Source organism: Lathamus discolor, chromosome 12 (assembly GCF_037157495.1).
Source record: "Lathamus discolor isolate bLatDis1 chromosome 12, bLatDis1.hap1, whole genome shotgun sequence".
NCBI lineage: Eukaryota > Metazoa > Chordata > Aves > Psittaciformes > Psittacidae > Lathamus > Lathamus discolor.
Genome location: NC_088895.1, coordinates 3,948,352 through 3,974,069, shown reverse-complemented (window position 1 = coordinate 3,974,069; position 25,718 = coordinate 3,948,352). Strand labels below are relative to the sequence as shown.

General features: G+C 49.1%; 1 protein-coding gene and 2 non-coding genes across 5 annotated transcripts in view; all 3 read left to right on the top strand.

The window, feature by feature from the left end:
- Positions 1-1,585: 1,585 nt before the first annotated feature.
- Positions 1,586-1,726, top strand: LOC136021223 (U4 spliceosomal RNA). The gene has a single exon (XR_010615703.1). It is a non-coding gene; the product is annotated as a U4 spliceosomal RNA (small nuclear RNA).
- A 655-nt stretch (positions 1,727-2,381) lies between these two features.
- LOC136021222 (U4 spliceosomal RNA) lies at positions 2,382-2,522 on the top strand. The gene has a single exon (XR_010615702.1). It is a non-coding gene; the product is annotated as a U4 spliceosomal RNA (small nuclear RNA).
- Positions 2,523-5,337: 2,815 nt separating this feature from the next.
- The window catches only part of PXN (paxillin), a 46,667-nt gene continuing 26,286 nt past the window's right edge, over positions 5,338-25,718 (top strand). For all 3 annotated transcript variants that reach the window (XM_065692281.1, XM_065692279.1, XM_065692280.1), the window contains exon 1: positions 5,338-5,363. In XM_065692281.1, coding sequence (XP_065548353.1) covers positions 5,351-5,363 — 13 coding nt within the window. In that variant the 5' untranslated portion in view covers positions 5,338-5,350. The remainder of the gene's footprint in view (positions 5,364-25,718) is intronic.

The following is a 25,718-nucleotide window of genomic DNA, read 5'->3' as shown; positions in this document are numbered from 1 at the left end:
TTGGAGGCTCTGTGAGTTACTGGGCTGGTACATTTGGCCTGTTCTGGCGCCCTCCTTTGGTACCTACCCTTGGCCTCATGAGAGATGGGGCTGTCTGGCAGTTCAATGGTCATAGTTAAGCACATTTAGGAGGACAGAAAAAAACATTTGGGAGACAGATGTGGAAAGGGCCCGTGGCAACAAGGATGGACAAGTATTAAAAACTGGTCCTGCAGTTAGTGTGGCCAGACAAAACCTGAGAGGTCAGCGTGGGGCAAGTGACCCCTGCCCAGCTTTCAGAGGCGCACGGGTGAAAAATGGCAGGGCAGTTGTTCCTCTGGCCTGGCTGGACCTCTCCCAGGGCACAGTCAGGCACCCTGGGCCACTTTGGGATTCAATTCTTTGCCCCCAAAGGGCTTGTGCTGGCTGTGCAGTTCAGGATCCTCTCTCCCAGGTGCAGTCTATCACCCATCACTGCTCTGCTAGAGGCTGGGTGAGACAACCCCATGAAACCTGACAGCAGGTGGAAGGGGAACTGGAAGTGTGGGGTGGAGGTAGCACCTCTCCCAGGGAATGAGCTGCTGGATCAGTGCAACCCATCCTTGCAGAACTGTACCAACTGCTCCTGCCCCTCTGTGCCTCTTTAGCGGGGGATGGTGGTGGGATTTCATCCAGTGTTTTCCAGCTGATCCAGTTCCTTCCTAAGTGCACGGGGGCGGATGCTTGCGGTGGCTTCACTGTGTCCTTGTGTGCGCGTGCCTCATGGTGCTGTGTACGCGCTGGTGGTCCAGGCCAGCACTGACCCCACACAGATGGTTTTTAACTGCAGGGTTTCAATAATTGCACTATAAACTGCACCAATTGCTTGGCGAGAAGGGATTTGGGGTCCTTTTCTTCCCAAAGGAGTCTTATACTTCTAAAGATCTGAACAGGACGAAGTCCAGACAGGGGCATGGTGGCAGCTGGGTCCTGGATCCTCACCTGCCTCACGCGCTATGTGCTCTTGCTGATAACCCGACTACTTTTCCAACGCTCTCCCCAAGTGGCTCGTGCCGGTTGGTTCGAAACGTTGCAGGGATACTGAATCCATTTTTCTTTCCTCTTACAGTTAAAGCCCGGAGGACCTGCAGCCTGTGACCAGCAATGTGTAACCCCGCATCCTGCTTGCCCGGTGTCAGCCCCGCGGCACGACCCTCCCCCGGCAGTCCCGTGAGTGTCGGTAACCCTTAGGCTGCCGGTGCCTGCTTTAGGGATTTAAACGTGTTTCCAAACCGTAGGGCGATGACACCGGGACAGCGCCGGAGCCCCGGCACCCACCTCCACGGGGCTGGGGCGGGGTGGAGCGGTGTGATTTGGCCACTCCCGGCGGGCCGGGCCCCTTCCCCAGCGCTCATTACCATGGTGGCCTCCCGGCACCCCCTGCGTGCCCCGTGCCGCAGCCATCGGAACCCCCCCCCGGTGGAACCCCCGCCGCCAGCGGCACCGGGAGCGCGTGCTGAGGGTGGGGGACGAGCGTTAGCGCGGGGCGCGCGGAGCCGCGGGGGCGCGCTCTGACCACGGCGGCGGGGCGGCGGCGGCGGGGCCCGGGAGGGCGGAGCGGGCCGGTAGCTTTGCGCAGTGGCAGTATCGTAGCCCGTGAGGTGCAGCCGAGGCGCGATTATTGCTAGTTGAAAACTTTTCCCAATACCCCGCCATGGCGGCTTGAAATACAGTCGGCACTGGCAATTTTTGAGGGCCTCCGCGGAGGCTGCTTGCACGTGGTTAATGGCAGATACAGCGGAAACGTGGATTCCGGGGGGACCCCACGGAGCCGTTAGGGCTGCGCAGGGAATGCAGGGGGAACAGCTCAGGCTGGGCCGCAGATGCCGGGTGACGGCTCGGGCCGGGCAGGGGATTCCCGGGATGAATGGCTTGGGCAGGGGATACCCAGGAAACAATTCGGGCCGGGCCGGGAATGCCGGAGGAAGGGCTCGGCATGGGCAGGGGATGCCTGATGAACGGCTCGGGCAGGGCAGGGCAGGGCAGGGCAGGGCAGGGCAGGGATACCCGGCGGAACGGCTCGGGCAAGGCAGGGATGCCCGGCGGAACGGCTCGGGCACGGGATGCCCGGAGCCGCGCTGCAGCGAGAATCCCCCCCTACCGCGGGAAATTGCCCCTCTGACGTAAACATACTTTGCATATCCTTCCCATCAGGCTTCGCGGCCGCCACTCCGCGCAGCACGGCGGCTGGGGAAAACGGGGCTCTCCGCTACCGGCGGCGGTGTGGGGCTCAGCGGCGGCCGGGGACGGTCCCGGGAGGTGCTTGAGGGACGCGCGGAGCGGGCACGGGCGGACGGCGGGGCTCGCCCCGAGCTCGGAGGCGGCCCCGGGGCGAGGCGCCTCGGCGGCGGCGCAAGGGGGTCAGCTTTGCGCAGTGGCAGTATCGTAGCCAATGAGGTTAATCCGAGGCGCGATTATTGCTAATTGAAAACTTTTCCCAATACCCCGCCATGACGACTTGAAATATAGTCGGCATTGGCAATTTTTGACAGTCTCTACGGAGACTGAACATTGTGGTCAAAAACAGACGGAAAAGGGCAAAACCGCCCCCTTTGGTTGTACTTGCTGGTGCTACCCGGTGTAGGTTTGTAAGTCACTAGCGATTTCGGGGCGTTTAATAGAGGCAGCGAAAGGCTTTTGTTCTCCCTCGTCCTTCCAGGCTGTGCTCCTGCCAAATCACGGCTTAGTAAATGGAGGGCGCGTTTGCACAAAAAGCTGGGTTCTGGCCTTTTTCTTCCAAAGCAACTGAAGGAGGAATCAGGCTGTGAACATGGGACTGGGCTGCTTGGAGAAGGGTTGCTCCTGCAGCTCGTGCTGAGGAGGATCCTTCCTCTTGGAAGGTAGTTTGGGCAGCAACGGGGGGCATTTCCCGAGCAAGTCGGTGGGAGTGAAGGTCTGAGTCGTGCTTGACTGGCTCCAGGAGTGCTCCAAAACCTGTTGAGGATCGGCTTTCAGTGCGCAGTACCACAAGCTCCACTTTGTGGGGATTTGTTAATGTATATCCATTGGTATCACTTGCTGGGGTTAAAAAAAAAAAGGCTCCATATTGTTAAAGAAATCCCAGACCTCTGGAACAAGCAGCTGGGGGTTTGGTGTAAAACCCTATTACACGCGTAAACCCCATCCATTTCTAATTTGCAGCTGCTGTCTTTTTAATACCTAAGCAGACCCTGTGAAAGGAGGCTAATGACCAGCTCCCCGGGCTGAAGCTCCGCTGGAGCTGGAAGCAGCTGCTCCCAGTCACTCTGTAGGAGTTAGATGGAGCTGGTGCTGCTGGCAGGTCACCTCGGACGCAGTCTGAATGTATGTGCTATTCAGATGCTCCTGCCCTGCTGCTGGTAAGGCCCGTAGCCAAGCAGCTGTTTTACACTGGAGCTGGGCAGAGTAGAAAATGTAGTAATGAACATTAATGTTTCTTCTTTATCAGGTTTATTTGTCATGTTCAGCTCTGCTGGGGTAGTACACACAACAGTGGCCCAGAGGTGACAGTGAAGCCTCATAGACTGCATTTCATAGAGTCACAGACTGGTTTGGATTGGAAGGGAGCTTAAAGCTCATCCAGTTCCAACCTCATGCCACGGGCAGGGACACCTTCCACTAGAGCAGCTTGCTCCAAGCCCCTGTATCCAACCTGGCCTTGAGCACTGCCAGGGATGGGGCAGCCACAGCTTCTCTGGGCACCCTGTGCCAGCGCCTCAGCACCCTCACAGGAAAGAATTTCCTGGGATGTTAGGATCTTCCTGTGATGAGATTCATGTCTAATTTAAATCTCTCCTCTTCCAGTTAAAAGCCATTCCCCTCATCCTCTCCCTACTTGTTCCTGTAGAATTTGTCCCCCTATTTGTACTTCATCACTATCAGTATCAGTGCTGATAGTGAAGTGCAGCCTCTGGATGCACCTTGACACAGCCACAGCCTTGTACACCCCATGAGAGGGTCAGAGAGAACAGAACAGTCCCTTAAAATAATACTTAAACTTTGTGCAGGGACCAGCACAGCGGGTGTTGGGTGAGATCCTTGGCCTTGATGGTGAAAGCCTTTGCTTACAGTGTGCTTGTACTTCGAGCTAGGTAAGGATGTCATTTTCTGAGAAGTCCTGGATTTAGAGTAAAACTTGGAATGAATTTCCTGGAGGCTGTTTATTCACAACTTGGCTGGGACTAGGGAGGGGATATTTCCATGCCCCCCTAATGATAGTTCTCATTAGAGCACATGTTAACACAGGAAATAATGATGTCTGTCGGATTGTGCTAGTTGGGGAACTGGGTGTGTTTGTGCCTAGAGAGTGAAAACTGAAGCATCAGAGGTTGCAAGCAGCTGACCTCATGTTCTCTGCCTTTATGGGAACGCGATCCTGTAATCTCAGCCTGACGACAGGACATGTGCTTTTCAGCTCTGAGAGCATTCTCTGACTCAGTAGTCATTTTGTAAGGAAAAGTGCTACAAGAGTCATGTTTCCTGCATTCTTGGCTGTTCCCACACTGATAGTTCGCAGCGTATCTCTCATCAGATTAGGAATTGAACATTTGGGCTGAGCAACTGTTTTTCTGCCATGTCAACTTGGCTGGGGCACCATGGTAAAGAGTGGCTCTGGCGAGGGTGGAGCTGCTCTGTGCTCTGGGCAAAGCTGAGGCCTTTGCTGCCTTGGAGTGGGGTTTGGTAGTGGTCGGAAAGGGAAAGCCAGTGGAAAGTGGTGGTTCAAGATGCACTATCACATGATAAACCCAGGAAGGCTGGTACAGTTTTTACACACAGCAAAGGAGAAGTACTCGGTGGCTTTCCTTTATGGTGGTGACAACTCACGGAAAATTCTTCAGGAAAGGTTTCACCTGCCCAGGCTTCCCTGCGCAATGTGTAAATCATGCGGGGTTTGGAGACATCGATCTGCTGGGGCGCAGGGCTCCTCCGGGACAGCCGCGCTCCGGCTGACACGGGCACGAACACATCGCTGCCCTCGGGGGGGCGTTCCCTGGGGAGGCTCCTGCTCCTCCCGCTCAGAGGACCGTGTTCCCGGCCGGGCACCGGCAGCCTCGGGGCGGAGCGGCTGCTGGCGGCTGTGCCGCGGGGCCGGGCCGAGAGCAGGAGCCGCGGACAAGCCCGGGGGCGGCCCCGGTCTTCCCCGGGGCGCTCTCCCACCCCGGGGGGGGGGGGGGGGGCGCTGCGCCCCGGGGCCGGGCTGGCGGGTCCCGCTGCCGCCGGCAGGGGGCAGCGCCGGGCGGGCGCGCGCTCGGGCCGCGGGCGCGCGCGGGGGCGGTCCGGTAAAGTTGCGAGGCGCTGAGGCGGCGGCGGCCCCGGGAGCGGCGGCAGCACCGGCACCACTGGCACCAGCACCATGGACGACTTGGGTGAGCTCCGGCCCCGCGTACCCCCGCGGCGGGGTTGGGGGGGGGCAGCGCCTCGGGCAGACCCCGCGGCCCGCCCGGCTGCGCCCCTCAGCGCCGCCGCCCGCTCCGCGCCCTGGGGCTCGGGCCGGGCCTGCCGGCGCCCGGGGACGTGTCGCTCCCCGCGGACCGCGCGGGGCCTCCCGGCTCGCCGCGACGCCGCCCGCCCCCAGGGCCCTCGGCCGGGCTGCCCCGGGGCCTCCGCCCCAGCCCGCGGTCCGAGCCGTCGATGTTTGTCCCGGCCGTGCCCCGCGCCCTTCGGTCCCGGACGGCGGGGGCAGCGTGGAGCGTGGCCGGGTCTCAGCGGACGCCTCCTACCCTGCGGCTGCCGCAGCCTCTCCAGGCTGTTCCTGGGTGAGACCGGTAACGTCGTGTGGGTGCGGAGCCGTCCCAGGGAGCCCTCGGGGCTCGCAGCGCCCAGCCCCTGCCCGGCGAGGCGCCGGGCTCGGAGCTCATCCTCCTCCCTTTGCTTCGCCCGGGTGTGCTGAAGCCTGCCAGAACCGTGGAGCGGGGAAGTGTCCGGCAGCTGGGCTCACTGGAAAGATCGAGAGAGTTTGAGTTCCTTTGGTACCAAGCCGGAAGGGGGTGGATCTGCCAAAATCCCTTGTGCTCTGGGAGACATTAGGGTGGCTGAGTTCAGCTTATGAAACTGATTAAATCAGACACTGGGGAGGGGCCCTGATCCGTTACTTCCATCCTACCTTTAATAGAAACCAGGCGTTCTTAGCAGATATGCTCCAGGAAAACTGCAGTGTTCTTATTGGAACTGGAGACTCACTGGGGCACTGGCATGAAGTTGGTGCTCACACCTTCAGGAAACAGACTTTGAATTGGGCTAATGATAAAACAGGGCAAGGAGTCCATCGGTTACATGGCTTCCTGCTGAAAGGTGCACCGTTCTGAGGGGGCCAGGCCTCACCCTTCGGCCGGCTGGGTGAGGTAGCTGGTGGTGCAAACAGAATGAACTTCTACTGCAGCTTCTTCTCACAGTTGTTGTTTCTTTAAGTGGAGTCAGTTCTCTTTACTGCTTCTCATATCCCTGGTTATCTCTGGGAGATTGGGTGCAAGTTTCTAGCCTGTTCAGGAATGTGTTCTTGTCAGAACAGGATTCCCCCAGCCTGTGTATTGACTTGCTGAGTGGCCCTTCAAGGTGAGCGTACAGACGGCGTTGTGTAGGGCCAGCTTAGTGTCTCACCTTTAACAGCCATGGGAGTTGTACTGTGCCCACTGTGATCGTTGCATTCCAACTTTCCAGTTGTTCAGTCAGGCTAGCCCAGTTTCAACACATTTGTCCTTTCCTCTGTAGGAAGCTTAGAGGTGAGCTGCAAAGAAATTACAGAAAAGACCTAAGTTTGTGTCTTTTATTTTTCTGGAGGGTTGAATGCATTGGCACCGCGAGAAGTTGAAGTTGTGATCTGACTTTTTGTCTCGGCAACTTGATTTCATCAAGTCTCAATTACACCAGGCCTTTCTCAATCTTTGTGCAGTCTGTCAGACTTTCAGTCAAGATCTGATTAGCTAATAGTAAGCAAAAATAAAGGAGTGGGACCCTGGCTCTCTCTAAGCTTTTCTTTGGTTTACAGAATCCATGGAGGCACACTGGCTATTTTCCCTCTACAAATCATTGTTAGCCCCCAAATTGCTCACTTATTTTTCTAAAGCCATTCACCATGGGATGCATACACAGGAGAACAATGCTGTGCTGATACAGCTCCCCTGAAACAAGTCAAACCGAAGTGAGAGTTTGTTTTTCTTTCCTCATTATCTATGGGTGGATTATCCGAGTCGTGGATTAACCGTGCCATGGATACAGATGTCTGCGCTGGCTGTGTCCGGAGTCAGACTGGATCGGGCAGGACTTGTTGGTTCAGGCACAGTGCCATGTGGACATAGCTGCACTGCTTCCAGGGCCAGTTTTGCCCCTGGAGTGGTTTAGTGTTGGGCCTGAGCTAACAGGCCTCGCAGGTTCAGTTGATGTCAAGTAAAATCATGTTGGCTGTTTCCCCATGGTGCTTCTGAATCTGTGTGGTGCAGAAATGAATAGTGATTGATGGACCTTACTGGGCATGAGGGGACACCTCATGTAGCCTGTTGGTGTGCCTGTCCTCCCTCCGTTTATCAGTAGTCTCCTCCTTTTTGATGCAGTTGATCAGTGTGTACTTGTGCCCTCTGAAATGGAGGTCCAGAATTATCTCAATTTCACGCTGCTTGTGCTGGAGAGGTTATGAGATACATGTGCAAATGGATTTGTGTTGCTTTGGGGATTCCTTTGGAGTTGAAAAATACCCCTTTGTTCCTTCTCTTCCCCCTCAGTGTTGAAGAAGTGGTGTTACACCACACAGGAAACTGTTGGAGAGCTCTGTAGGCGGAGCTTGTGCACCCCATTGAGCTGGGGGAGCCTCCGTGGCACAGGACACTCAGTGCTGGGGCCGTGTATAAACCAGAATAGCACGTTGTGGAAAGGGGGGAGGCGATGGTGAGTTGAGCAGCTGACCAGGCTTGTCCAGATTGTCTTCCTCCAACCTCTAAGGAAGCATGTTGTGCGGATGTGCTGGACTTTGACAGGAAGCTTTGCTCAGTGAGTTTGCTGGTCTGCCCTGTTGGAAATTGGCACAGAGGGTAAAACTTTGCTCTAAGGACTGAAAATCCTAACTCAGGGTGTCCCCCCTTTCAGTGTGTTGTTACGTGCTGTGATTCCAAGACACGAGTGACCAACAGCACCTATTTGCTTCAGACAGTTTGAGATACTGAGTTAAATGTTGACTTATTCTTGCTTCTGTGGTACTCCCTAAGTAGTATGTGTGAGCAGACCCATTAGGATCTGCTGGCTGAGGAGGAAGAAACCCAATTCATGTAGTGTGTCCTGTATTTTGTGGTAAGAGGAATAGGAGAAAGGAAACGTTACATTTGCTTTAGTTGGATACTCTTTGATTTTGACTTTGGATGTGTTTTTACAGTGTTTTTCTGAAAGGGGTTGTTTGCAAACCCACCAAACAGAAATGCTGTTGCTTTTAGAAGCTTTCTTTTGATGGCTTTGAAATTCTCACTTGTCTACTGCTTTTTTTTTTTTTTTTTTAATATATAAAATTTATTTATTTAAAAGGCTTCAGATTTTTTTTCAACAGGATTTTGCCATCAAACACAAACCAGCATTCACTGAGCTTGGAAAAGATGCTTCACAAAGAAGTTATTTCTCTTTAATGAGAACGTATTTATGGCAGTGTTTTGGCTGTGCATGTAAACTAGACTCTGAGCTGCTGATTTTAGACGTGCTTGCTCACTTCTAGAAGGACTTTGCTGCAGAAGGTTTCTGAATGTGGCTTCAATAGTCTGGGTGCAAAGGTTCAGTAGCACAAGAGGTTTTACTTTAAAAGTTGTTTCCCTCTGGTTTAGGAACTCTAACCCACCCTCTCTTCAGGGTTTAATCCTCTCAAGGTTTAAAGGGAGCAATCTTGCATTGATTTTTCATGGCACTGTGGAGGGAGGGGGGTGCACGTGTTTCCATCTGTCATCTCTCCTAACATTTGGAAGACTGCTGTGCTCTGCAGAGCTGTGCTGTCCGTCCTTGTGAGGAGGATGCTTGCCTGTTTCTGACTTGGTTCCTTCACTTTGGGAGTCCTGTGCAGTGGATTTTGGTCTTGTTTGTCTGAAAGTTTAGTGTGAAATTGCTCATGGTCACCTACATCCAGGAAGTGGTACTGGGGAAAACACTGGTAAAGTAATCTGGTCCCTTGGCTTTCTACTGGCTCAGGTTTCTGAGTCATTCCTGCTGCTGGGCGAGAAGACTGCAAACAGAACTAATACTCTGCACAATGGGGTTCTGACTTGTTTCAGCTTCTTTGCTGTTGTGACCCCTCATAAAACAGGGACTTCATTGTCCGGAGGAGCTCAGACAGGGAGTCCTCTGCCTGGAGCAGTGTGTGATGCAGAGAGAGGCTGCTTTTCTTGTTGCTCTGTTTCCACGGAAAGGCTGGATGCTGTGCTGTCTTTAGCTCCTTTGTCCCTCGCTGGGAGAGGTCAACTTATCCCAAGTATTCAGCTGCCCTCCTGGTTAAAATTGATCCTCCGACACCACCTCTACCACTAGAGAAAGAAATGGGTAACCTCTCATACGTCATCCTTAACTCTGTCTCTCTACCTGTTCTTTCCCAGGGAATCATGATATTTCAGTTTCTCCAGACCCTATTTTCCCTCACCTCTTTCCCCTTGAAGTGGATTTATTATATGGAACAGGTTGTGAAACTGCAGGAATGATAGATAAAATTCTGAGCTCTGGCAGCAGAACAAGCAGTAGTAGTGCACTTCTGGTTAGATCAGAGTTGTTTGCCTGATCTACTGCTAAGACGTATATAAATTCCTTTAGATCTGTGCAGCTAGAGTGGGGAGAAAGCCTGTCCATGGCCGCAAACCAAATCTGTTCGACTCAGACTAATGTGTTAGTTTTGGTATCCAGGATCTGCTGCAGCTTCAGAGATAGCCAGAGCAGATTCCGAATTCAGCTGTGCTGTGCTAATGGAAGATCAGTGTGAGTGAATAGGATCTCTGCTCCCAGTTTCCTGCTCTGCTCAGACTGCGCCTCCCCCCTTTGTGTACTGATCTTGTGTGTCCCTTTTTGTCTGAGGCGGAAGCTGTTAATGAAGATGCTGTTCTACTCCAGCTGCTCAAAGTGAGATACTGTCTGTGGGAAGCTTCTCTGGGCTAGATAACAAGATAGGGTTTGGGGAATGAGTTTCTTGTTCACCTCGGCCTGTCCTAACTAACTTAGGTTTAATAACAAGCCCTGGAAGTACAGGTTGTTATGAGTGCTGAGCTATAATATCTTACAGTACTACAGAGGGAACTGAGGAGACCTTTGGGTCCTGTTCTTGTTTCAGTGTTTGTAAAATCTCACCTCGCATCTTGTCCAGCTTCAGATGGCAGCCAAAAATGGTGGTTCCCAGCTTCCCCCCTTTCTTGTGTGCTTGCTGCTTATTTGGTGGCTGTCAGGCTCCAGAGTGAATTGGTTCGAATTTCAGACCTTCTGCAAAACCAGCCCTTTTCCCCAAACCGAACAAATGGTTTGCCATTGGATCAGTAAGCTGAACTGTCTCGCCTTGTGGCAAGAAAACTAGATCCAGTGCAAGGAGTGGCACATTTCCTTTCCGGTTTGGGCTGAAGTTAAGTGGATTGGAGAGAAAGTGGAAGTTGTGTCTTCAAATTGGTTTAACTTGATTTTATCCACAGCCTCAAAAACTTGCCCCAGCTGTTCGCATATTGTTTCTCCATCTGCAAAGCAGGGATAATGGCTCCTTACCTGCAAAGTGTGGTTAATGTTTGGTGAGATCTGTGTGTTTCTGAGATGCTTCCAGCTGAATATATCAGAATAGCAACTCTTCCAAGCTTTTCTGGTCGCCATTGCCGGAAAAGCTTACAATGGCAAGTTTGAATTAGATTGATAAGTTTTTATTCCCTTCTCAGCCCTGTTTAATGTTCCTTCTCTGCCTTTCTGATTGCTCATCCTTTCTTCATCCTCTGTTATGACAGGCTGTGACTAGGGAGAAAAGATTTCCTTTCCCTTCCAAGTTCCCCACAATAGTTCTACTCTAGTCTTTCCCTTTACCACAGAGCGTCATGAAGTCATTCAAAGAATGTAGTGTGCTAAAGATATACCATAAAAATAGGAGGTGGGTGATGACTTTCTCATATCACTCAGCTATTTTTCCCATTTGTGCTTATTCTCATTGCACGTGGCCCCAGACCAGCAGAAACCAGCTGCCTGGGATGGTCTCCCTTGATTGACTGGTGTTAAAATCCATACTTTCTCTTCGGTATATGTTTTTCAATCCTGATGAAGCAAACAAAGTGGAAACGGCAACTGGGGTGCTGTGGAACAAGTGTTGGTGTTTCAGTTACAGGAGCTTGAGGCCCTGAGGTTATGTGTTTGTGCTGTTTAGGAGTCTGGTAAGCTCTTTTGCTGCTCAAATCAATGCAGCTTTTTCTTTTAGCAGACAGTAATTATTCTGCATTTACATGGGAAATTTATCGAAGCAGTTTGAGCCAGCTATAAGCTGAGGATCCAAGAGAACTTATGGCAAGCCACAGGGGGAGGCAGCCTGCATTGTTATTGCTTGGCTCCTTTATCCCTGTGCTGGACTGTCTGTACACTGTGAACAAGTTTAGTTCAAGTTATTTAAATGATGAGGTAGGCATGCCACTTCTCACAGTGTTCTTGTTATGTGCAAGTTTGGTATAGATGGCTTTGCTGAGCTAGAGTACGTCTGGCTGGCAGCACGCAGTGGAGTGTAGCTTGAGTTCTTGAGTTTTTCACTGTTTATTGCACGTGTCTAAACCTCTAACATTTTGTAAGTGATGTGAAGAACATAAAAAACTAAATGGCACTCCAGGGAGTAAACTTTCTGAATGACACTTTGCGTGGGGAATTGTGCTTTAAATGGGTCAGCTATAAATCAGACTCTATGGGGTCTCCAGGAATAAACCAGTCCTGTGTTTTTGTCACAAAATGGAGCTGGCAGACAGAATTAATCTGTCTGTCTAGACGCTTGATAGCATCTTGCTTTATTTCTATCACTGAAGAGCAAGGTGAGCAGAGAATTTCACTTTGTGCTGGTGGGAAGGTTGTGGTGGTTCAATGACTGGGATTTTCTAAAAGCAGAAGAGGGACAATTAAAGCCAGAAGTAGAAAAGGTCATTGGCAAGAGAGCTGTAAATGGTTTGCCATGGATTAGGGGCTTAATACTCCCATGTTCTGTCCTCCTTCATGGTTCTAAAAGAGCTCAAGGTTTCAGAAGAGGTTTCTTTTGGGCTGGTGACACTAATTTCAGCTGGGTCAGACAGAAGAGCCTAAGTTTAACTGCATGCTACTTGAGCTTACTGGCACCCCATGAGTAAGGTGATGGCCTGGCTGCTCTTCTCTGCTGCTCATCTTGTTTGACCATCAGTTGTCTGCTGCTCCCAATTCCTCTCCACCAGCTGCACTGGGACTCAGGGTTTTGGTTGCTGCTGGCAAATTACCCCTTTTGGGCAGAGGTGGCCCACAAGAGTAAGATGCCTACAAGAGTAAGATGCCTACAAGCAGTGCTTCTGGCTTGCAGCTCTCCCTCTTGTTCATTATGTTTTATGAGGGAGACTCTCCTTGGGCTGTGTGGGTCTGGTGAGGCAGCATGATACACAGCTGGAACTATTCTGCCTGGCTGCAAGCAGCTCCAGCAGTTAGACTGGATCCCTGCAGAGAGCGGGAGCGCTGGGGGAGGGAATGAAATGCCATTTCACCAACGTCATGAAATCTCTTATCAGTGGCCAACTCGGTGGTGTGGGTGGGTGAGCAGCGTTGGCCAGAAGAAGCTGCCTTTTATTTCTGCTGTGAAATGTGAGGAGCTCAGTGCTGTCAGTCAGGCTGGGAGCTGTGGAGTTCGGGATGAATGTGTCAGTCAGGTTCTTAGAACCCTAAGCTTGTAGTTTTCGATCTCTCCTGCTGGTGCTTAATCTGAGATTTGCTACTTGACTGTCTTGAGCAGTTCCCTTGGGCAGTGCCTCACAAGCACAGCTGCTCTGGCATGCTGCTCCCTACTTCTTAATTCCTTAAATCCTGTGCCTCCAGCACCTTCTGCCTTGGGTTCACGCTTAAAAGCCTTGGCCATGCGAGCTAGGAATAAAATCTGTTTGGTTGTCGTTCATTTTTCTGTAGGAGTTGGTTAAGATTTGTTTGTTGTTGTTTGATTCAATTGTTGGGTTCTACTTTACCATCAAATGCGAGGGAGAAAACCACCTGAAGCAGGTCATGCAGTACCCCCCTTATGGCGGTGTGAAACTCTGAGACCTTCAAGGCTGGCTGCATCTGATGGAGTCCCCTGATGGCACTGCTTAGGTCTGAAGAACACCGTACATGGAATGGAATGGCCAGTGCCATGTGAGGTGTTCAGTGCCACTTCCTGTCCCCTGCAGCAGTATCCCTCTGCTGTGGTCCTGCTGTTGCAGTCGGGAAGCTGTTGGGGAGGAGGGTTGAAGGGAAGGGGCTGGGGGTGGTGCAAGGAGGAAGCTTTATGTAATTCTTGGCTGGCTTGTGAGTAATTGTTTTAATGCAATGGAATGCAGTGTATTCAGTGCTTGCTTGGCAGAAACGGCGATTATTTTCTATTTGGGGGGGAGCTGGAGTTAGTCTATTTTCCAGCTGCTTTAAGCAGTCAGGCTTGGGGTTCTGGCAGAGATAGGGATGGAATATTGTTCTCAGCAAGGGGGCAGTTACACTGCTGTGCGTGTGTGGGAAGTTGTCTTTGTACATTCAGTGTGTAAGTGGAAAGCCTGGTCCCTCTGTGTCTCTGTGGGTTGGGAATGCCGGCATGGTTCTGAAGGGGATCAGATGCATTTTGAAGCGCCTAACAGTGCTAGGACAGTAGTGATGTGAGTAGGTACGTGTCCATCGAGGTACCTGACAGGAAAATGAATCGCTTTTCCACCCTGCCCTACTTCAGTGTGTAGCAGGGGAGAACGTGATGAGTTGAGACAAAGAAGTCAACTTAATTTTCAGCAAAGCAGAAATGTAGGGGCTCGGAATCTTGACTAGTGCAAAATACTGTCTCCAGTTATCTCAGATGATTGTTGGCTTTTACCACAGGATTTGGTGGAGGAACAGCCATGCTGAACAACCTTTCTGAGAAAGTAAATTGAAGAAGGATTTACTTCATGCACCTATGAAGGGGAAGTTTATTCTCATGCTGCTTCTATTTCAGTGTTGCTGGCATTTCCATTTTTGGTCAGTGCTGGAGGTTGGTTTCTCTTACTCATCCTTACCTCTCAGAAACCTACTTTCTCTTTGGTCTTTGGTTTTTAATTGCAGTTTTCCCTTGTCATGCGTTCTCTTGCGAGTAAAACAGCCTTCGGTTGATAGAATTTTCCTTTGCCTTGCGAGAAAACAACAACTTCTGTGCAGGGCGCTGGGATGAAGAAGCTGTCAGGCGTTTAATTGCTTTAGTAATACTGCTCTTGGTAAAAAGAAATACTCACTGTTCCTCTTGCTGGTGATGAAATAAGCAGGGGACTTGTGACTAATACTTCTGTCCCAGTGCCAGACGATAGGTGGAATGACAGGTCATGTACCTTCTCACAGGAGGAAGAGATTAAACTTCCATGTTCTCCCGCTCTTACTGGCTACAATATATCCCAGTTCTAAAAATGTTAGTTTTCTGGCTGGCTTTAACAATTTCCTTTCTTTCAGTGGGCCTCTATCATGACATTGTGAAACTCTTGAACCACATTCTTCTGCCAGTGCTTGACAGACAAAACAGCAAAGCAGAGCTCTATATCTGAAGAGCCACCAGCGATCTCCATCAAATTACCACCCACATCTTCTCCCTAAGTAGACTGGGGACCAGTTCCCACATTCATTTCTGAAACATTGTCCTCTCTTTGTTCCCAGAAGCTGCTTTTAAAGTAAAAAGCTGCTGCTTTAGTCAGATTTTTGACCATGTGCTACTTGCCCCCTTGTACTCTATTAGAGACATTGCCCACTATCTGTAATTACTTGGGTTATCTTTCAGTAGAATGCTCATCAGATTGAAGGCTTTCTTGTAAAGCTTTCTGCCTGTTATAGTTAGAAGTAGCACTAAGACCCATAGGACTGAAAGATGTTGACTGTTTCGTTGTCATTTTCCCTGCCCTGCTCTGTGAGTTTACATGGTGCTTTTGGCAGCACCTTGAATAAAGTCAGTTGCTGGTGATGACTTACACTTTTTGGCTTATGAAGAGCTTGGTGTTGCTTCCAAGTCTGCTCCCACTCTCTGGTGCAGAGGACCCTGGCAGAAATGAAGACTTAAAAATTCACCATTTCAAGAGTACTTTCTTAGTAATTAGGTTTTTAGCAGGCAGTCAAACCATGTACCATGTTGGACAAAAGCTGCTCTTTAAAAAGAGGGAAAGAACTTGCCTCAGAGTGGTTGGCAGGTCAAACCAGCAGGTCTTTTTTTAACTTGTCTTTATTTATATCTCAACCTATGCTAATATATATACACTAACCTTTCATTTGGCATCCCTGGTATCTGGATGAGATTTGCTGGGACTTCATTTCTTCTTATAGTCACAGGCTTTTAAAACTTGAGATACCTTGGGTTTTAAGGCTGGATTTGCATTTGTTGAATGTTCTTTGCATTTATTCTCTTGGGAGATGTGCTTCTTACTTACTGAATGGGAAGTTGCTGGAATTAATGAAAACAAAATTCTCTTGAAGGACTATAATGTCTCAAGTCTGCATTCTGATTTCCTGCTTTAAGAGCCTTCAGTATAGGAATGGCTCAGGTAGACTGTACAAGATATGGTTTTGGTTGCACTGTCCATACGATTTTAGCATCTCTTTAGCGTCCCCATTCTTTATGGCTGGAATCCTCCTTTTGCTGGTAGCTGGAGCATTCTACATCTCATGGGCAGAATTTGTGCTTCTAATGCTTTTAATGAATTCAGAATTTATACTAATATTTCTGTCCTTCATTTCATCATCTTTATGTGTGTCTCGGATTCTGTAACTGGCACTTTGCCTGGACGGGTCTATATTCAGATCTGTTTATGCTGCTTGGATAAAATTTCCACTGTTTAAAAGATGCTATTCCCCCCCTCCCTGAAGTTTCATGTCTGTTCTTGCATAACCATATGAATCCTCCCTTCACTTTATTGGTTATAGGGTCCACATGCTTTCCTGTTTCTGTTACTTTTTGAAAGGCAGATAATTAATTTAGAATGTGCAAGCTCTGACAGTATTTTGTCTCTGCCTGTGTCCAAACCCATTTTTACATCTGTAGCTGGGTAGGATCGTAGTGGTCTTCAGCAATCTTACTACTGACTATAGTTATGTGTGGGGCAAAGGTGAGACTCTAGGCTGTCAGAGGTGGGGATCTGCTGGTAGCTGAGTCAATACAGTGGCTTGCTGCTGCTGAAAGAGGGGGTAGCTTTAATTTCACTCGTCCTTACCCCTTTCCTGTTCCCTCGACTGGCTGTTTGGACATACCCACTCCTTCTTCCTGCTTGTCGTGCTCTTTTCTAACCCAAAAGAAAGCGGGCAAGTGTTTTGGGTGGGTCTATATTCTCTTGAACTGGTTCACAGAGGGGTCTTGTGAGAGCCAGAGCCAGCACGAGTAAAGTGGCGGCAGCACGTGTCTGGAAGAGGGAGCAAAACCTCTCCATTTTTGGCAGTGGTGAACTGTTAACTCGCTTTTCTGCATCTTGTGAAACTGTATCCTCCACAGTGCACACTGTCCAGTGGAGCTCCTGTGCTCATTTCCTATGTGAATCCTGATGTAACATTTTCCTTCCCTAGGTGAGTTAGAATCAGCAGTTACCAAATTCTCTCCCAGAGGTGAGTGCTCTAAAGCTGTTGTAAGGTGTGCTTTTAAGTGGTCAAACTGGCACACTTGTCATTTCCACCTGAGGGCTCCGGAGCACAAGCAAGCGTTGCTGTTGCCCAAAGATCTGGAAACCACTGCTGTGTGTTCACGCTGTTCTGATTTGCCACTGCTTATGGCACTAAGCTACTGCTTAGAAGCTGCTCAAAAGAATTATCCAGACTGGGTAAGTGTGTGTTGTAACCCCAGTGCTGCTTATGACAATTTTCAGTTCAAGTCAAACCTTCTGCTTACAGTTATGCAAATCTCAACTAAATACAGTCCACCCAGGGCTTAAAAAGTGCCCTTTCTACCCTTATTAATGTGAGCATGTAAAGAGTTGCTTTGTAGGAGCTGGGTGCCACACACCTCTGCACTTGGCAGTTTCTCTTCAAGTCCCGTAGCCCAGGGCCTGGCACACAGGTGATGGCAGTGGTTTTCCTCTGCTCTCCTTGGAGTCATTACCATTCCTTGCCTCTCTGTTTTCCAGAAAAGCATGAGGACAGATTGCCCTGCTGAGGTTTCTAGCAAGCGTACCTGAAGGAACAGAGCTACTCTGCAGGAGGAGACCCATGACTTTCTTCCCCAGCAGCTCTGTGTGCTGCTAGAGAAGAATAGGTAAAAGGGAGTCTTCCCTTTCATTGTACAAGCAGGCAAACTGACTTTTGGCGAGGTATTAATTATATGGTATGGACCTGATGTACTTGGAGGGAGCAGCACAGGTTTCGAGTGGCATCGGCTGTAGCAAAATTATAGGGTATGATAAACTTGCCAGCACTGTGATGCTCTCTTACTGCTATTTCCATGAGCGTTTGCCCGACTGATCAGCCAATGGACTAGAAATGTCTCAAACCCTGAGCTTCTGTTTATTCTCTTTAGCAGAGCTGTGGTTTAAAATCTGTAGTATCTTGCTTCCTGCTGTTTCTGTAGCCATCCTTGGACTCTTTGCTCTGTTTAATGGAGGTCTCCTTTGTACTAGATTTGTTAGATGTTTGTGAAATGGCATGCGCTGTGTTTTGACCTAGTGAGTAGCTACATGCTGATGTAGCAGGAAGGGTCTGGTTCCTCAGATAGCTGGCTTGGCTGAGCCCCTCTTCCTGTAGGAATAAAGGGAGTTGGTATTTTGATCAGAGGCTTTGGGCCTGGGAAATTGTCCCTGGGGAGTCGGTTCAGTGGCTGCTTGTTTGGTTTCCATGAACATTTTTTGTTGTTGTTTTGGCAGTTTCCAGAAACTTTGAGGGAAGCAGCAGCAAATAGAAATGAAGCATTTTACGTATCACAAGATGCGTGAGGAGGGTTAACTTGCTACTTCATGCGTGTAAGGATAAATAGAGGATAAAATAATATGGATAAATAGAGGACTAAAAGGGTTTGTGCACTGGCGACTAATTTTTATATATGTTATTTTTTTTCCATCTAGGATGGTGGCTGAAATCAGCCCAGGGCAGTACTGAGATGGAATTAACTGCTTAGTTGCTTGTGTAAAACATTGACACTCACTCCAAGCTGTGCCTTCCACCAAACTCAACCAGGATCCATTTGTCTCTGGTGCTTGTTCCTGCGTTGCTGTGTTTGAACAGAGCTAATGTCCTTTACTTTTGGCTGAGCCAACTCACCTCTCCCTCCCGGAGACACTTAGGTCAATATTGGCCATTTGCCAATAGCTTTGTCTGGGACTTCCTGGAAACGCCTGAAGATCCATTTGCTGTCAGGCAGAGATCAGGAATAGGTCTTGCACAAAAGGAGCTGTCACTTGACAGAGAGGACCATCAGAGGCTGTACTTGCATCCTTAGAGACCAAAGCTGTTTCCAATTTGGCTGTTGACACACAGGGAGAGAATGGAGACTCTCTACTTTGTGCAGATTGTTGTTCCTCATAATGTTTCACAGGGCTAACTATGACTGCCTGTAGGAACACCAGACCGCTTCCAAAAGGAGCGGGTTCTGACTAAAGACTCGGCAGCAGGTGGAGTTCATTCATAGCAGGCTGCAGATCCAGACTGGGAAATTCCAACTTCAGTATTTTTAGTACAGGCCTGAGAGTCAGACTTGCTTTCTGTTCTGATAGAACGTGCCTTGCCATGTTATGCTGGGCTGCGTATCAGTTCTGCGTTTCTGAAAGGTAGATGATTAATTTTTGTGCTGTCAGGGGGTGTGAATGTGAATTTAGGGTAAGGATCCTGATTTGTGATCCTCATTGGAATTCAGGTGCAGTGGCTGTAGCCTTTACTACCTATGGTTGCTGCAGGCCACAGCCTGTTGCATCCATATAAAATGGAATACGTGGAGGTTTTGGTTTAGGGTGTGGACCTGGTGACTGCTATGACTGAAAAACGTGGCTGCAAATGGCTTCCCCTCTGTGGTTAGTGCTGTAACTTGTGGGTGGGACGCTCATCTGAGGACAGCAGTACTGCAGTCACGGTGGTCTGAATCACTGGAGGTCAAGAGTTGGAGTTTTGGCTGGTTGAGTCCCTATGAAGCATTTTACGTATCACAAACTTCTCTTGTGCAATCTCCAATTTGTCTGTCCTGTAAACCAGTAAAACCAAACCCAGATCCTGGCTTTGTGCTCTTAAACATTGTACAAGCATTGAGCTTAGCTCAGCCCGCTGCTTTTGCGTGCACTGTGTCACAGGATGTGCTGGAGCTGTGACTTGCAAACCCTTCACAAACTTCCTGACCCTCCTGGAGACTGTTCATAGAGCACTGGAAGAATGTTTTTGACTGAGCTGATCCATCTTTGGTAATTGTTTCCTGTTGTTCAGGACTCGGTTTGAGAGTACTGAGAATCCTGATAGAGAGGAACCACGGAAGGGATTTTCTCTTCACACAGCTCTGGGTTGTCTGACTGTGGATCGTAATAGGGGGCATTCGAGGCTTTGTGTAGCTGGGGATCTGGCATGCTCAGAAGCCTTTGGTAGCTGAGGAGCTGAAAACATTTGTTTAGTAAGCTGGAACATGACCTCAGTTGAAGGCAGCAGGTCTTAGCACAGGGTGTTTTTTCCTGGCATGAGCTGTTTGCTCCTCAGGACTATAAACAGAGGGAAGTAAATATAAGATGTCGCTTTTCACTTCAAGTGTGGAGAAAGCCATGCTATAAAAAAGAGGATGCTGTATATGACAGGAAATAACTCTTCCCGCCCCCTCCCCAGCTCTTTCTGGAAACAAGAACTGTACAGGAGGACGCACCTTTGGGAGGGAAAAGGCTTTGAAACCAGAGATGCCACAGTACTGCTACCGAGTTCAAGTACTCCTCTCGGAGGCCGTATGTGAAGAGCACAACAGCCAACTTAAGCTGGGTTGTATGGCCTTGCCTTGCTCTGTGCTGTCCTTGAATCTTCAATACCAGTAAGAACTTGTTCTTCCTGGTGTTTCTATTGACAGCTGCTGAAAGCGATAGCCACGGCAGTGGAGTGGACAGCTTGGGTTAGTTTGAAGAACCTGAAAAGGCTGTGCTTGGTTTAGCAGCAAACAAAATAAAACCTGTTCAAGCTCTATTTTCTTTGGACGTGGGTCTGGTATCCTCACCGGTTGGGGTTTATTTAACCTTTTTTTCTTCTTCTTTTCTGGAGCAACAGGTACATCCTTCTGAAAGGAGATGGTCCTTAAATCACCAATCACTTCCAGTGTGAGGATGCTTAGCAAGCAAAATATTGAGGAATATTTCTTTCTGACCATGTAAGCAGTTACGTGCCTTGTGAGACTTCTGTTGTCTCAGCCATCTAGTGAACTGTTCTGAAGCAGCAGAAAGAGGATGAAAACTTTTCTGAGGAAGTTGGAGGAAGGCAGAATTGACTGTGCGTGTCTTTGTTGTAGGTGGGAGCCCGTTTGAGCTGGGGTTTGGTTTAGTGTTCAAGAGCTAAGTGGAAAAATTCTGGTCCTCCAGTAAACTCTTTTGTGGTTCCTTCACACAGCTTGGACTGTAGGGCAGAGAGATTTGTGTTGTTTCATCCAGGAAACTGTGCTGACTCAAATCTTTGAGGCAGTTGCAGTGTGTCTCAGCCTGTGTGCTGTGTTGATGATCCCATGCCCTATGGGTCTGGTTAAGATAAAGTTACCTTCCTGCCAACTCGGTGATGTGACCAGTTGAAGGATGTCTCAGCTGTTGCATCAAAGATGACAAGAGGTGGGTCTGAGATGCTCACTCAAGGAATGGCACTGGGATTCCCAGGGACTGCTGGTGTCAAGCTGCAGACTGCTCAGCTGGTTTCCTACAGAGTCTCTGTGCCCTTGAAAGCCGTGCTGCTGAGTGACATAGGAACTAGCTGACCCCTCGTGATGCTGGCACTCTGGCACCCTTACCATGCTGACGAACGCGCCGTTGCTGAGGTTACAGGGCAGGTCTGGGATTCAGTGAAATACTTGTGTTAATTTGGAAGGAAGTGATGTGGCCACTTCCAGGAGGGACCCTGCAGTGACCTTCATGGTTTTCCAGCACATGGACAAATAACCCTCTTGCTCCTCCCAGGGATCCAGTGGAAGGGCTGAGCTCACATGATGGCTTCTGGTGGATTTTGTAGCATTCAGAATTGGCTCATCTTCAAAGTTTTATAGACGGGAGTAGTCTGTTGAAAGCTAACTCTTCATCTCAGTGGGACAAATGAGATGGCACCATCATGTATGGTACATCATGTATGCAGCCCTACTGATGGAACCATATCACAATTCCAGGGCTGCAAAGCCAAATGCAGTGTCGGGGTAGGCTCGGGTGGAGGTGGCTGGTAGTGGTGAGGGATGTCTCTAGGATTCAGGAGCATTTCCCTTTGTGCTCCCTGCTGATTGCTCCTTTTCAGGCTGCAGGTTTTCTGGGCTGCATCTGAGATGTAGAATAGTTGTGGGATTTGGGCAGGAGGATGGGTGGATTCTTTCAGGCGGCCTGGGGCTGGATAAGGCTTTTACAGTTTGTGTCCTGGCCTGAGTTTTGGAGGTAAAAGTACAGTATTTCCTAAAGCAGAAGATTGATTCACTCACTCACTTCACTTAGACAAGGGCTAAATTCTGGCACTGGTCTCTTTCAAACATTTTCTAAAAGCTGCTCAAGTCATAGAGTGGCTGGAGCTGTGCTTCCAAGAAATGTAGTGAGTTTATCTAAAAAACCCACCCCAACAGCCCAGCAAGCATCCGCTGGGTTAGTGAGCTGGATTGGTTCAGAAAGCATCTGATGATCAGGGTGAGTTCCAGGGTCTGCATGCTGAGGAATGGGGGATCCCTGAGCCCTTCCCCTTCCCTTCCCCTGGCAACATGTGGTGTCTGCGCTGCTGAAACTGCAGCCGGAACACTCAGAGGGTTTGCATTTCACCCTCCAATGTGCAGTGAGCAGTTATTGATAAGCAGTTATTGAAACTGCATTGAACAGGCTGTATTTGCGCACTCTTTTACAGCCCTGTGCCGGGGGTGGTAGTGGTGCCCGTTAGTTGTGACTGCTTAGCTGGCGACAAGCTCTGGAATCGAGTCTCCGGTTTGGATCTCAGTGCTTGGGATGGAAACCACAGTGATTGCTGCAGCCGGTTGTGCAGACCACATCTCACAGTGCAGTATCTTGTCGTTGTTTAGATATTTGCTGATAGTGGTCAGAGCTGGATGCAGGGGCAGCTGCCCTGAGGGAAGCTAACTGGTTTGGCTGGCTGTATTGGAGTTATGGCATAGATAGGATTCGTGGTGGCTGCTATCACATGATTTTGAAAGCAGTTCTGTCTGTCATGGGGTGAATGCTTGTTTAGTTACTCTCTGCAGCTTAGTGTAGCTAGGCATAACAACTATTAGATGGTTGCCTTTGCTGGTAAGCTTTTCTGAAGCACCCACACAACTTTGTAAATCAGTGCCACAAATGCATAGTCTTGCTTGTTCTAAGGGGCAGTACTGGTTTCAAAGAGCAGAGAACCTTCAAGGGTTTCATGGATATTGTCTTTTGTTGAAGTTGTCTGTTGAACCATAGCATGTATTGATACTAGTCTGGATATTTTTTGTTGAGCAGTGACACAAAGCATGACTTGCACCAATACCTTGATAATGACAAAGCAGAAGGCTTCAAATGAGCATCAGTCACTGGAATACATTAAAGAAGTAACTACATGACTTTTTGACCATGTCATCTGAACTTCCTCGAGGTGGGTCTGTGAAGTAAAAATACCAGTGGCTGCTCTGTACTGGGCCTCCAGCAGTGGTTAGGTCTGGCAGATGACTTTTCTTTTGTGCATCGAGTTGTTCTGTATCTTAAACAACAACCGGTCCCTGCTTCACAAGAGAGCTGGGGGCTGTTGTGTGTCCTGCATTCGAACTACCAGCTTGGTTACAGCTTGGAGAACTTTTAAATGTCTCCTTCTCAGATGGTTTGGAAAGCAAGTCAAGCTGTTTGACATGCTTTCCACATACATGAACCAGAGAACCTCAGGATTTTAAGAGCATCTAATTGCACTTCAGGTTTTTAAGGTCTTACTTTGAATACACTGTTTGTATTTTATTGCCTTTGTAGTCTGGTCTTTTTGCATTGAAAAACACTGCTGAGACTATAATGCCTTAAGAGCCTCGTACTACATTTTTTTCACCTGGAAGTCAGTGCCGCAGTCACCCGTTTGTTCCTGGTTTTCCTGTTCCTGATAATGCTTTTTCGTGTTGCTGAGAAAAGTCAAAGCAGCTGCTAAAACAGGGAATTCCTGTCATCAGTGTTGCTCTCTGGGGCTTCCCACCCCTTCCAGGCTCCAGCTTAAGGGCAGTGAGAAGCCCCGTAGTAAGGCTCCAACAAGTCTTTTTGGATGCAGCTCTGCTAGAGCATTGCAAATGTTTCTTTTGAACGGCTATTTAACAGGATAAATATACCCAAGCTCCCCATTCCTCTGCAGTTACTCACAGTGTAAAAATGCCTTGCCAGGGATTGGGTTACTGCTCCAAGCTGTCTCCCTATATGTGAGCTGGAGTTGTATTTACTCCTGGAGGTGGGGAGAAGACTTACTTGAGCCTAAGGAAGCTTTTAAAGTTTGGATTCATGGATTTTGCAGAGGCTGCTCAGATGAGTCTGCAGGCTCGGGGTTCAGTTCTGGAGATGCAGAACTTTTAGGGGACAGAAAAAAACAAAGGATTTGAATTCAGCATCTTGCAGGTACTGAGGGAAAAGGACTGGAGAATGATGTGTCATTCTGCAAGTGAGGGGCTGCAGTTTGTCTTGCCCTGAATGAACCGTGATTATCATGTAAAATCCATGTCCTCATTTAGACCTGCCCTTACGGCTATCTTGCTTTTTATTTCCATTTGCCAATCCTCTGGGAATCTTCTGTTAAAGCCAGGAAAACCTGTAGCAATTACAGTTACTTGGGTAAACGGAGGTGTGGGGCACAACAGGGGAGGTGCAGGCACTTGTTCTGTGCAGCTGCATTAGGGGGAATACTGTACTGTGTTCTCAGCCATCTCATCCTGATCACCTGTGATCGCAGCCATGGTGCTGTGCCTGGGCCGTCACATGTGGCAGTAGAGATGCTGGGGTGGAAGGCATTTGGCTCTGTGTGGTGGCTGGATGAAGAATCCTGTCTCCAGTGTCGCTCACTTTCCAGATGTCCCATGCAAGAAGCAGAGATCCAGGCAATGTGCAGTTTGATGGATGTGCAGATGTGGCTTTGGGCTGTTGAAAATAAAAGGCTGATATCTGAGGCATTTGAAGTGCTGTGCCTCAGTATGCTTCCATTTCCTCCCCAGCAATACATGAGATGTAGAAAAGAATTTGACCCCCATCCTTTAGATCTACTTACTCTGTTGATAATGCTCTGATTTGCTGTGTCAGCATGGCTTAAGAGCTCATCCTCAGTTCTTGAGAGAAATGAACTGCATGTGGAAATCTGAGGTAGTTTTCCCTCTTTTGGCACTAACGCTGTCATCTTTGAGCTGACTGAATGCACTGTGTCTCTCTAGGCCTCACACAGGCGAGAGTTGTGCTGGACGCTCAGTAGGAGAAGGCTTCTCCTTAACAGAGGAAAGCAAATGTAGTTTTCTCTAGATTTCCTTAGTTAACTGCTTGTGAATAGAATAGTGGAAACCTATTTGCTGCTGGAGGAAAAATGAGCATTAAAGAGCTGCTTGCTGCTGGTTGACAAATGTGTATTTGTTGATGCCTTGTCATGTAGGTTTTCCCAGAATTAGTTCATGATGTGCTCTGCCTCACTGTGCTGCCTTAATCCAGGGGCATTTTGGGGATGCACAGAAGGCTCAGGAAGAGGGGAGTGAACAAGGTTTTGAAATGCATGGGAAGATACATGCAAATACCTTTCCTTTTTTAATAACTTCACTCTATTCAAGGCAGCTCAGTGTGGCTCAGATTTATAGACAAGGGGGTTGATGTGTGCATCAGTACAAAGGGGCCCTGTGTTACCCTTTGCTGTGCTGTACCTCGGAACTCGGTTGTGATCCCTACCGCTCTTTATCAGCCAAACCTTGGATGTGGGAAGCTGAAGAATGTGCCCCTGAGGCTGCACAGGGGTGTTTCTGCTGGAGGACCCTGCATTTGCAGGGCAGCGAGTGCTGACATGCAGTGGTGGCAAAGGAGCCTGCGTTGGAGCCCCTGGAATGTGTGAGCTGCTCCTCGGCCTGACAGAGGTGTGGGCTGGGGAGATAGCGCAGGAATGCGCAGTGTATAGCTTGACAGATGATTACCGTCTTCAGTGCAGCTTGAGCTGGTAAATGGGATTTACCCAGAGGTATTGTCCTGCTCTTTCATCTTGCTGATTTTCTTGGCATTTTATTTTCTGAGCAGTTCAGCGCATTGGACATCAGCTGCAGAGGTCTTATCCCAAGCTGTCTAAATGACTAGCAGAGCTTTGGCAGATGCTGGGAACTACCTTGAAGCGATGTAGTTGCTATTAAGAGCCACTCATACATATCTAATGTATATGCAAAGCTGGGGAAGGTGGTGTTTGAAGACCAGAATCCCAAGGACCTTATAGTTAACAATGATTTTTTGGCAAAAGGAAGG